General features: G+C 42.5%; 1 protein-coding gene across 1 annotated transcript in view; it reads left to right on the top strand.

Moving 5' to 3' along the window:
* The window catches only part of mmp17a (matrix metallopeptidase 17a), a gene marked incomplete at its 3' end in the record, with an annotated part of 59,477 nt that overhangs the window by 27,363 nt on the left and 18,825 nt on the right, over positions 1-13,289 (top strand). The window contains exons 2-3 of the mRNA XM_079178859.1: positions 6,263-6,395; positions 7,432-7,567. Coding sequence (XP_079034985.1) covers positions 6,263-6,395; positions 7,432-7,567 — 269 coding nt within the window. The remainder of the gene's footprint in view (positions 1-6,262; positions 6,396-7,431; positions 7,568-13,289) is intronic.

The raw sequence follows: 13,289 nt of genomic DNA, 5'->3' as shown, positions 1-13,289 counted from the left end.
ATTCTGGGATGCTTAAAAGGTTGACACCTGTACTGACGACTACATTAGTTAATTTAAGAGGCAATATCCTCGAATGCAGCAGCTCCTATAACCCTTTATGGCTTCCCCGCCTGTCTACTCACTGCTTTCTGTCAGCGGTTGCATAATGTCCAGTGTTTCGGAATAAAAGGAAAGATATTTTTGTTTTTATTATTATTTCTTACTGCAACTTGGGAATCCTCTTGCAAATCCAAAAAGAAGGTTGTATAATAAAAACCCTTTTAATATTTAATATTGCATGGCTGGCTCCCTACGCATTTTGGCTAAACATCTTCATTCGTACAAGGGTGGGTTTGTGATTTACACCATCATTATAAAGACGCACATTTTGCACTGTAAGGCCGTCACGTACTACTGAGGGACACCAAAATCACACTTCCTCTTCAAGTGCCCAAAGTATTTAGCAACTACAGATCCCAACCTGTTCAGGCTTTTTGTATTGGGACAGTATGTTTTAAATCCACCTTGTGAAAAGCAGTGTATAATTAAAGTGTGCCATTCTTAGTGAAGCAGTATGCTGAGTGATGGGGGATGTAATTATGTTACATAATCACTATAATCACTTTGCTGCGTTTTCTTTTTTTTCCACTCTACCTGTTGAGGATTACTTCTTTTACGAATCATTTTGTATTCTGCATACGAGTGTAATTCCGAGAAGTGGTTTGATTAATAATAATAATAATAATAGTGAATTGTATGAAAAGACAAAAAGGAACCAATACGGTGACACCGGGAACAAGAAATTATGTTCTTTCCAGGATATTAAAAAACTAATATTGCAATATGAATAACAAAAACAAAGTTTGTTTGTTACACTGGTTCTGTGTGTGTGTGTGTGTGTGTGTGTGTGTGTGTGTGTGTGTGTGTGTGTGTTTATGTATTCCACATCCTCTCATCTTTGCAGAGGTTCCTCCGTGTGCTGCCTCATTTCTAAGTGATAGCGACTGGGGGAGATCAAAGTGTCTCATTAACAAAAACCCGACCGCACTTTGAACGCACAGCGAGTGCAGAGTGCATTTCAACCACATGCATTATCCTGCAAATACAAACAACATTTAGCACGATTCTGGTTGTTTGTTTAATACAGGCCTATTATTGTTTCCCTAATAGTGATTGCTTTTGCACCGATCTCCACATACCTCTCACTGTGCGGATGAGCCACATCCTGAACAAGACGCATGTCCCCGTGTCAGCCATCTTTACACAATGCCACACATCGCAGCCATACCTCGTCCGTCTGACGCGCAGTCAAAGTCCTCGTCCTGTAATGCAAAACTAAGTTTTCTTGAAGAATTTAAGGTAACACGGGGTGAGTAATTGATATTCAAACGGTCACTCTGGGGGTGAAGTATTCCTTATTATGGAGCCAGTCTAAATTGGTGCTGGCTCAATAGATTATAAAGCTTTAACGGTATTCTCCATACCCATTATTTCTGCCCGGATTTTCATCATTAAACTCGGAAAAAAAACTAGACCCAAACTTTAGAACGGTCTGTAAAACCACGGCCTTTATAAACCAGCGCTTTCTCAACTATTTCTCCTTAATTAATTCCACGTTGGCCCTTTTTTCCTCTTCATGGTAAATCCACATTAGTAGCCTGAAAACCTGAGTGTCTTTTTTTTAGTACAAACACTCTCCCTTTTTTGGGGGGGGGGGGCTTGAAAATTGGCTGTTAAAAAGTTGGGTTTGTGTCCTTCATATAAACCGGTGGTGTTGCGGTCAGCTTCAATTAGGAAACAATGTTTCTACACTGCAGAATAAGTGCTCACAGGAACTTGTAAAAACCAGTCTGGAGATATAGACTCCGCCAACAAACACTGCCCTAGTCGATTCAAGTCTCTGTAAAAAGTTGGTGTTAAAAACACACACCAGGAGATGCAACTGCCTGTCACACTCTGAACCGCTGTCATCAGATGGTTTGAGGCCAATAGGCACCATTCGATGCCTTTTATGTGTGTGTAAGTGAATCTTCTTCCTTTACTTCTTTTTCTTTTTTTGGTCGATTGTTATTCATGCAGCTCATACATGACTCACATTCTCTCTCTCTCTCTCTCTCTCTCTCTTTCTCTCTCTCTCTCTCGTGGTGTGTGAAATCACAGTCAGTGGTTTGGTTTGATGTTTACAAGGCTGTACTACAGAAGGCTCCCTTGAGGATGAGCCGATCTTGAGGACTCATCAGAGGTCTCCTTCCATCTCCCCCGTAGTGTCTTTCACCACCTTCCCTTTTTTTCCTATTCCGCCTCACCTTTTCCTCTCTGCTGACTGATGTGTTTTGTGGGGTTAAGTTCTGACTTGTTTTCCTTTTTTTGCTTCCCCACACACTCTCACTCGCACACACATACGTGGTGACACTCGCTGTGCAGTCACCTTTTCTGAGCAGCAGGCAGTCCTGACAGCCGGATAGATGAGTTTAGGGACTTTTGACAGCGCGGAAACAACGACCTTGCTGTGTGTCCACAGACACGCGCCGCAATCGATTCTTATCAACAACCTTGAATGTTGATGGTTTTGAAAAACTCCAGATTATGTTCAATGACGAAGTTTTTAACATTCAGTGCCGGCCTCTTTTTGGTCTTGACCTCCACACTCTTACTTTCCCCGCTTCGTTAAATAAAGGTTGAACTGCATGTGACGCAGGCTTTGGGGAGTAAATTGTGCGACGCAGAAATGTTGAATTATAAAGACAATTTGTTGAGGTGCTGGACTGCAGATACTGCATGAAATTTGGTACATTCGTGGTGCCCAGAGGATGAATCCTTTTTATTGTTTTTGGTGAACTCCTGACCGCTCCACATTTCTTTGTGTCTCAATAATTATTTGATGGATTGCCATCAAATTTAGTACGCACATTCATGTCCCCCTCAGGATGAACCGTACTAACTTTGGTTCTTCTCCTAACTTTTGACCAAGCGTCACGATTTCTTTGGTTTATGACCAAATAGGCTCTAATCGCCACAACCTCCGATTTGGTGAGAATGCGGCCTTAGTTCAACCCCGTGCCATCTGGAAACAAATTGGGACCCACAATGACGTATATATACAGAGAATGTTTTACATAGACGTAGTAAACACTGCTTAGTTTCGCAAAAAAACAAGAAGTGGTTAGAAGTAAGAAAGGGATAGTTTTTATACATTTCTTGTACCAAGTGATAATGCGTTAAAGACAATTCTTCCTCTGTCTACCTCTACTTTCTTTTCTCGTAGAACCTATTGAGAAAGTGTGACACAAGCAACTCTTTTAAGTTCTTGCGACAGCTGTTTACTCGTTTGTCGAATCAGTGGTTTTCTGGTTCCCTTCCGCAACTCGGACGAGCCACCGAAAGAAAACTTTTAATGCCGACCACAGCAGAACAACTGAAAACACGACAGATTACTACAGTACAAAGCGGCGATTTGATTGTTCAGAAGAAAAGAGCTCGCTACAGTGGCAGCAGATCTGTGCAGAGCATATTCCCTGAAAACATGCCTCTCATTTGAAGGTACGAGAATATGGGAATACTGGAGTGTTGCACGTTATTTTTGGGCCACGGTTTTCTGTGTCTGCTCGTCTTAATAATGCATGATTAAAAGATGAATGGAGTCTCGGGTATCGGCGTCGGCATCCTCGTGCTGCAGTTAATCACAGATTTGGAGAGAAATACTGACACGGTTCAGTTCTTTCGTCATATATATGTATATATATATATATATATACATATATATAACAGCCTTTTCTGTCCGCATTCTGGGCATCAAACACGTCATTTTAAAATGAAGACACACAGTGGTTTACTCGTGCTAAATTTTGCAATGTATGTTAAATACTGTAAACTGTAAATGTCTCTTCATTGTCTAAGAAACAAGCTACCACTATATACTAATAAATACATATAACTTCCGGTAGTCGGCATTACACCCAGTCTAATTATACTCAATAGCAGGTTACCTTTTATTATTATTTCAAATGCTGCCGCTGCACTCAAACTGTGTATTTGTATTCATTTCTACTTTCTTTAACAGATTTTGTTTGAAAGGCACGCCAGATATTGCTTTGCCTTTTTTGCTGCTTTTAAAAAACTGTCAAAGACGGCGCTTTTGATTGATGCTATCTTAGTGGATTCAGCACTAACGTGTGTGCAGAAATTGCTCCTTTGTAGTCAAAAGGTCCCCCCCAAGGGACACAAGCCGAGTGTGGTTGTGTTGTTTTTTTGTTATTTTTTCATACTTTGCATTTGAGTGAAGCACAGAGTCAGTTCTCTGCATATGCAGACCCTAGCTGTTCCACCCATATTGTTCTTTTTCTGGACATCGTATGGTAATAACAAATAATATTTGTTTAGCGGTAGCAGGGTTCAGCCTTCTGGGGCAGGGTTCAAGTGCTAGCAAGCTGGTCTTTGAGCAATATGCTGACTCCAGAGCAGCTGCAGGGCTGTTTTCTGTAGCAGACCCCCGAGCACGGGGAGAGACTGACATGGACATGGACAGAGATCAATATTGCCTGATATTTTTTTTCTTTACATCTTGCCAAAACGTTCAGTATGCTGACACTTAAAAGTGGGTTGGGTGACTTCTGAACCTTTTCAAAGTGCTTTGCTATTACCTCCAGCTCAGCAGAACCTGCCCCACAATCCCATTGCCTTTGAACCAAGACGACACATACACAACCTTCTGATGCTGTTCAGCCACTTCTTTTTTTTTTTTATCTTCCCAGTTTACTACCACATTTTGTTTCATCGTTAATTTTCTTCTTTTTTTTTTCTCTCCCCGAGTTTCTTAAATTTTAACTGCTGGGTATGTGATTGTAAACTTCTAGTATGTCTCGATCACCTGCCCTTGGACCCATGTTTCAACCACCTGGCGTGAGCGCCTCAGATGCTAAAAGCGCATCATGACAGACGGTTACTTACGGTTTTATGAATAGAGGTCTGTCTCCGTGACATTCATCAGGACATTGTCATAAAATATGGTGTTGTGTATAAACACAGAGCCTAGTTATATTGTACACATCAAACGTATAATGTAATTCAGTACTCCAACTTAACTTGGGTAACATAAAGTCTATTGTCTAAGTCGTTATTCAGACACGCATTCTTTGCTCTCTGCTTTCTATACATAATAAAACTTCTTCAAGCAAACTTTTCTTTCTCATAATCCTGATGATACTTGGGGTCATCTGTATTCTGTAATACTTTCCCCTTTCTGTGAAGCAAAGACATGGATGAGGACGCAAATATCAACTGTCAGCAGACAGCTTCGGAAGAACTTAAGCTAATTATTAAATAATTCATAGCGTGTCGATAAAAGTCAGAAAAAAAAGTTATAGTATAGTATGTCGAAAGAAATCATGGAATTATCCCAAAAATTCTTCTTTGACACAACTTAATATGTGTTCATACATGATACTGTCATTGAACAATCCAAAAACAGTTTTTGCAAATCCAACAGTAATCAAAATATTGATTAGTAGCTGATAAACGGGGCCTTTTATACAGAAGCCGTGATGACATTTCAGAGGGGAAAAGCACAGGTGCAAGTAATTAAGTCAATGATCTTACAGGGACACTTGAATAGAACAGAGTTCGTTAACATGATTAGTAACACCTGTGCTTTTTCTGCTAGGACAAGTCAAAACGTCTGCTTTAACGAGTGGAGGCGTTTTCCAGCGGTGCAGTTATAAGCTAGTATGCAGAACAAACAACCATACACAATTCAAGTTGAAATGTAGACGTTCCGCTCGTGCTTGTCAACTGATTCATGTAGCTTTAGTGGGCTTCATCCAGGGTCCAGCAGCAAAAAGTGAACTGCAGTCAATAGGGGCGCTGTCTGGACCGCACGCTGGACCCGAGAGCCCTGAAGCTCTTCCCCCGCTGCTGCACAGAGCGCTGTGTGCTTGTTAATCCACGGTTTATTAATATTGAACATGTCACGTTTCCAAATTGCACCAGAATTCGACACTGCACTCCCTCGAGTCCCCAGCAATGCACCCGCCAAGTCTCGAGATGTGCAGAGTGCACACAGACAGACGGTGATCCCTTGCGTTATAGTTGGATATATGTGTGCAAACATTACATTCAGACATAAATCTGTCACATAACCTGAATGTACATATGCGCATACACACACAGTATTCGCAGACAATAAACACAAACAGGTGCCAGCCCCTCTCAGCAGCTTTGGGATACTTGGAGTCCTTGAAATGCCTGTGATGACTCTTGAACTCTGTGTCTGCTGTTTCCCTTCCAGGACTGGCTGAGCAAGTTTGGCTACCTCCCTCCCCCTGACCCAGTGACTGGTCAGCTTCAGACCAAGGAGGCCCTGACCAATGCCATCAAAGCCATGCAGAAGTACGGAGGGCTGAAGGAGACCGGAGTCTTAGGTATGTGGATGCGTGCGATCGCGCCGAAACGGGAGGATTGTGTTGGCACTTCGGATGGATGGATGGATGGATGCACTTTGTGTGTGTTTTAACTTCCTGACTACAGCATGTGAGAGTGAGAGAGCGACTTTAAAAGTGTACCTGGGGACACACAACACACAGACAAAATACGGCATTAGAAACTGGCAGTTGGATTCAATCATTCTGACAGAACAATCGTCGAACACGGGTAAAACTGTATTTTAAGCTCTTTTGTATTGGATTGCATGAGATCACTATGCCCCTTGAAACACCTTGTTAACATAAATCACACTTGATGTCTCACACACGCACGCATCCACACAGTGGAATGACAGTACTGCATGCTGTGTGATTTATCATCGTGGTAAATGTAAAACAGTGTATTGATTAGAATACCTTCTCCCATATACATCATTTCTCACACATACAGTGTATTGTCAGCCACACACACACACACACACATATAGCAGTTATCTTCTACAAACAATGTCATTCTCTATACCATACACACCACTGCTCCATTTCAGGCACACAACTGTAGAGGGTAGAAAGCATCGCACTGTGAGAACGCATTAAGACAGCGTGTGTGTGTGTGTGTGTGTGTGTGTGTGTGTGTGTGTGTGTGTGTGTGTGTGTGTGTGTGTGAGTGTGAGTGTAATTTATGGCCCCAACTACAGCGTGAGAGAGGGAGTGTGATTGTGCATGTGAGAGGGAATCGTACGGCGCATGTATGATTCATGGCCTGAACGGACTCTCGTGCACATGCACACATATGTATGCATGCGAGCGTACTCCGTATGAGTTACAGCTGCTGAAAGATTCATTTGCAAACAGTTGTTGAACCGTAGCGGTTGATGTCGTCCTCTGTGTTTATGTTGGACATAATCTGTAATCAGGCGTTAAGTAACTTTTCCAGCCGTCGTGAAACCGATGTGATAAAAGTTCTGTTTACGGCGTTGTAATAATGTTCGGCGTTATTAATGTTCCTCCGTTGTACCTGCCCTCTCGCCTTTAGACCAAGCCACGCTGGGTCTGATGAAAACACCCAGATGTTCTCTGCCAGATGTGTCTGAGGCGGAGGGGACAATGGGCCGCAGGAAACGTGGCTTGAACCCTCAGAACAAATGGAGCAAGAGGCATCTATCCTGGAGGTAAGGATAAATAAAACAGCACCATCTATCTACTATAAGGTTACACCTCAAACAACAAGAAAATGATGTCTAGATCGTTCACCATTTACACCTGTAGTCATGCTGATAGCTGAAGGGTGCTTCACAAAGATGAGATCATCCAGTCAATGGAAATGTGCCCAATTCATCCTACTAGGCTGGAGGGAACAAAACACTACATTTAGGATACAATTCACTTTTTCTTTTTTTTTTTAAAGTACAATATTGTACAAATACATACGATGTTTCAGTGTTTTCAGTCTAGTTCAATCTGTGTCAACTGAGAGCAGGTTATCTAAGCCTAACACAATAGTGTTCAGTCCAGCTCCCATAAACCATCACACGTTCACTATTCTCTCCTCCATCTGTGCAGCCTTTGTTAGATTAGATTAGGCCAGTCTTCCTCAAGGCGGAAATCTGTTGTTTTCTGGATCAATTTTGGCTCAAAAGGGAAGAGCATGAAATGCACGGAATGTGTTTTTCTTTGCACACAGACAGTAATTGCATCTCCGGGTCTATGCAGCAGTTCTACTCCCAACACCGAAGGCCTTTGTATGATTCCTAAAGATAAAATGAATTCTACAGACTATGATCCACATCAATGCAGCTGGACCGTCAGTCAGGGCAACACACGGCTTAGTGTTAAAACAGCAGATGACGACACGGTAGAACTTGCTGTTGGCCTTTGCTGATTCACACAGGCTGTCGGGGCTGATTCAACAAGGAGATGATCTCAGCTGGTGTTGGCCAGTCTGTCTAATATATAACAATCTACGCATTAACGCCGTTGATACAAACATGCATGAAAAATTAAATTCCTTTGGACAAACCCAAAGCCAACAAGACACTGCGCTGTGGTCTATGACTTATACGTCTGCAGAAACTCTGCAGCCTGAGTGCTGACCAGGATCAGAAGGAGAGAACACATTAGACCTGTTTTTAAATCCTAATACATTGGTTGCCTGTCAGCTTTCGTATTGATTTTTAAATGATTTTACTTCTTTTTAAAGCACTTCATGGTCTTGCATGGACCCCTCAGGTCCTCCTGCACACATTAGCTTTTAGCCATTGTGCTCCGAGTCTGAGGATCTGACAGCTGCTGGAGCTGTCGGAGTCTTTAAACCTTAACTTGAAACCCATCTATTCAGCCAAGCCTTTGATTCAGCTGTTTTTAATCATTTTATTCCCATTTTCTTTTTGTATTTAAGTAAAAAAAAAATGTAAATTACCACTTTGTTTTGTATTTAAGTTGTATAATGTTATTCATCTAGTTTTTATTTCAGACTTTATTACTGTTATCATAGCTTATAATGCGCTTATTACTTGTTTTTTTTATCTTCTTGAGTGCTTTGGTCTCTTAATTGTCAAACGTTAAATTGCTGAACTGCATTTAGTCTTCTCTGTTGTTTTCACCGTACCCTCTTATTTTCGGCTCGTCGGTCGTCTGTGAAGCACTTTGAACTGCGCGATGAAAGGTGCTGTACAAACAGCGTTTGATTGATTGATGCGCACACAAGCACATGCAGAGAAAAAGACAGGAGGGGTGCAACAACACACACAGTAAGACACACAAACCACCCCACACTGAGGTTGGATGTCCTTTTATTCTCTCTCTCTCTCTCCCTGCTGGTGAGAGGTGTTTGTAAAGGGTCAGTGCTTCTCAGTCAGTCAGCTATCAGACACAAGTCATAACAGTCTCACCACAACTTTTGATCAAATCTCCCCCACTGCTCACTCTGCCCACTCATGGGGAGTGACCTCTCCCAGATTTCAGCCCACAGCGTTGCTGATGAGAGTCAATTCTTCTGTCAGCCTAACTTCTTTGATGGTGTGACTGACCACATTTTCCAACACCAGTAAACCAATTGAAAACAATGCAGTGTGCAGTCACTGCTGATCCCAGTTTTGAGTTTTTTAGCAAACGTTAGCATGCAAACATGCTGAACCAAGATGGTGAAACCTGCTACAACATTAGCATAGCATTATAGCATTGTCCTCGGGCGCATATTAGCTCATGTTAGCGTTTAGCTCAAAGCGCCGCTGTGCGTGTGTATGGCATCACAGAGCCGCCAGCGTGGCTGCAGACTCTTGACTTGTACGTTGCCCCCAAATGTTTTGCCCGCACAGTGACAGTTGCCGCCTCGCACGTGTTTCCCAACACCGAGCACAGCGCTTTTAGCTTGTTTTCAATATGGACTGCTCAGCCAGTGTTGGATGTAAATGTTGGCCTAATAATTACACTTGGAATTAATAGCTTCTAAATGTTATGATTACACATTAGGAGAACTAACAGCTGCAGAATGTATAAAAATTAGACCGTTTTGGCATACACACACACACACACACAATAACCTAAAAAACCCAAACAAGAAACCCAAAGTGAGGTTGAATTTGTGATGGACTGTGATATACAAAACGCAGTAGGACCGTGCTGTCATCTTGGTTCTATTTCCACTCTTCTCCTCTGCTAGTGTTGGGCCTTCTTGCACAGGCGTAAGTGGTTAAATTGCGTCTGTTTCGACGAGGAGCCGGTTGTTCACTGGCTGACAGGTGAGCTAGGCATCTCGGCTGAGTGGGGCTGTTTGCTTTGCCAGGAGCTGCAGTGTTGTACCTGACTGCTGGAACACGCCGAAACAGACAGGTAGGCTGTCAGCGACATTCTTTCACAATGTGTCATGCTGAGGTTTTTTGTGTGGATACACCGCGCCGAGAAACGCACGAGAGGGCGAATCAAAAGGCGGCGGTAATCTGTTCGGTGGGACACGTATACTAGTTAAACATGTATTTATGAAGTTAATCATGTATTTATGTAACCGAGGAAAAGCCTTGATTTACCACCTCCCCAGCCCGAGTTCAGGAGAGCGAGCAAACGGGTCAAACGGGTCGAAAGCGACCCGCGGAGGATTGATGACCCGAGGAGGCGAACGGATCAAAGATGGACAGCACGAAAGGAAGCGAAAGGGAAAGCAGGACATCGGGGCACGGGAGGATTGAAGAAGCGGGTCGATATGCAGGAACGATGGAAAGGCTGTGTGTGTGTGTGTGTGTGTGTGTGTGTGTGTGTGTGTGTGTGTGTGTGTGTGGGGGGGGGGGTGCAGGAGTTATAATGCAAAGGCAGGACAGAAAATAAAGTAGAGCTCGGACGGAGGAAAGATGTAGAGTTTCTTTCTAAGAGAAACAAAGAATTTATAAACATGTCTCTGTCAACTTCTTCTTTTTCCCCCCCCTGCTCCGCACTGATTTGCAGCAGGAGAAGAGACCGATCACACTGCGAGAGGGAAGAGTTCAGCGGGACGAATCCCCTTGTCACCCGGAGCAGGGATGGTTATGGCTTATTGATAACATTATGGTGGCTTTTGCCCCGTGGCATTGCCTTGTTGAAATAATCCCCGCACATCCACCCACCGGAGGCTCTCAGTCAGAGATACAGACATTTCTACGGGGTCAGGATATGATTGCATTTGTGGGGGGGGGGGGGGGGGGGAGGCTCTCATGAGCTGGAAAAAACCGAGTGGCAGCAATCCAGCATCGCACTGCACCGAAAGCTGTTGTACGTAGTCAACATCTGCTTCAGGGGAACCGGCATACACGCCGCTGTGAAGACCCGCTGCTTTATGCCCGGGAATCTCTTTTTTTATTATCTGGCTCTTCTCTCCATACCAGCGCTGCCAAAAAGTACGACGAGCCGATATCACACGCCTTGAGACGCCTTGAGCTCGTCTTTGTGAAATACGGCAGCCCGTCTCTCCAGTCCTGCAGTGAAGCCACCTTTCTACTTTCAGCTCTCACATGTGTGTGTGTGGAAAGAAGCCACGGCGTACACTGGAAATTGAGATGTACAGTACAGACCTCGTGTCTTTTAGTATATTTATTTTCATGCCTGGGGCTCCTGCCAAGAAACAGATGGTGAATGTAAAGTGCTTTTATTATAAACACTTGTGGATTATTTGTTAATTTCAGATTCAGTCAGAGGTTGTGTTATTGTGTGGTTTATCAATAAAAGCAAAAAGCACTGATATTCTATACAGAGCCGCAGCATTGGGGGTGTTTGCTGTTAGAGCTCTGTTTTATCCAGGTTTTTTTGTTGAATGTGGAAAATGTGGTTCCTTGTTTTCCTTTTTATGAGATCGATTTTTAACTGTGATATTCTGAAAAATCATCAGACACTCAACATCCGCAGTACACTCCTAGAGTCCTACACCTTTTTCCTTCTATTGTATCCTCTGCCTTTATTCAGCTCCAAGGCCCCTCTATTGTTGATACATTGCCGAGAACATTTGTATTATCCGCAGCCGATGAAGAACCAAGGTAGCGAATTCTGCTCAAATACGCCATTTAAACATGAGTCAGGAGGGAAAACACCTACCTGCACTATAGAAAAGTCGTTCATTCATGACTGGAGGTGTTGCTGGAACACTTACAATCACCTTAGGGTGCCATTCAGAACACAAAGGTAAGGGCTTATAGGTGTCGAGTCTAAGGATGTGTGGTTTATAACACGAACAAATACAAAGATGTTCAAGTAAGCAGATGTACATAATGTAAATGGGTTATTACCAGAAGTACGTTCTGGTTACTAGTGCACATATGCTTCATACGCCTAATCAACAAATATACAATGAAGTTGTATTAATCCCGTTTCACACGAGACAGAAGACAGACGGCCCTTTGAGTTGCAATGCAATATATAATATAATACAAATCATATACAAATCGCCTAAACTAGCATTGGAAAGCATTGAAAAGACTGAAAAGTTTAGTATCCCAGTATAACAAAAGCACATCGGCCTGTTGAGATAATATTACGTAATAGAATCTTTAATGGCAAAACTAATTTCCCTCCTCATTACATATTTATAACGTTGTTTGGTTAAGGATGGTTTCATAGACATTTATTTGTCAGATAAGATGTAAAATGTTCTTATTTATTTAAATTACAGGATTTCCAGGAGGTTTATTAGGTTAACTGAATGTACTTGCTCAGATTCATGTTGTACATCCGTCATCTTGCCTGTTGGGGAATTCATCCCGCTCTCCTTCCAGTGCAATAGAAACGCAGCCTATTGAAAGTATATATTGTATTTTTTATTATTATATATGTGCATGTGAGGCCCATTCTTTCTGCCCCATCCATAAACATAAACAAGAATCAGCAGCATGATTATTCATTGTTTGTTGGAGAAATATCGGTAGGGTTATGCCCAGATATGGCAGCACAAATGCATCGCAAAACATTGCCCTACTGCTATTGATTTAAAGGTGAAAAGATTTGTACATTTGTTTATTTCCATTTAATAGCCTTTCTTTTCTTACAGCTCGGAAAAATTGAAGATAAACTTTTTAGACACGGGGAATTAGGAGAGACAAACACTTTCACTGAATCCAATTTCTCAGACTAAAGCCTACCCTGCTTCACACAGAGTCGAGTAGTTTATCACTTTCAAATTAAAATGCGTGTTATCGTCCAGATTCTGATTAGCTCTGTTGGCACGGTGTTTGCACTCTTTATGTGCAATAATGTGAGATCAAACCCAGATTTATGTTTGTGTGTGTGTGTGTGTGTGTGTGTGTGTGTGTGTGTGTGTGTGTGTGTGTGTGTGTGTGTGTGTGTGTGTGTGTGTGTGTGTGTGTGTGTGTGTGTGTGGTGTTTTTAAAATCACAAACCTCATCACACTTGACTTCAGTCGTACATTCTGTAGATTGT

Source organism: Pholis gunnellus (assembly GCF_910591455.1).
Source record: "Pholis gunnellus genome assembly, chromosome: 18".
In the NCBI taxonomy this organism is placed as follows: Eukaryota; Metazoa; Chordata; class Actinopteri; order Perciformes; family Pholidae; genus Pholis; species Pholis gunnellus.
This window is presented reverse-complemented; position numbering and strand designations above follow the sequence as displayed.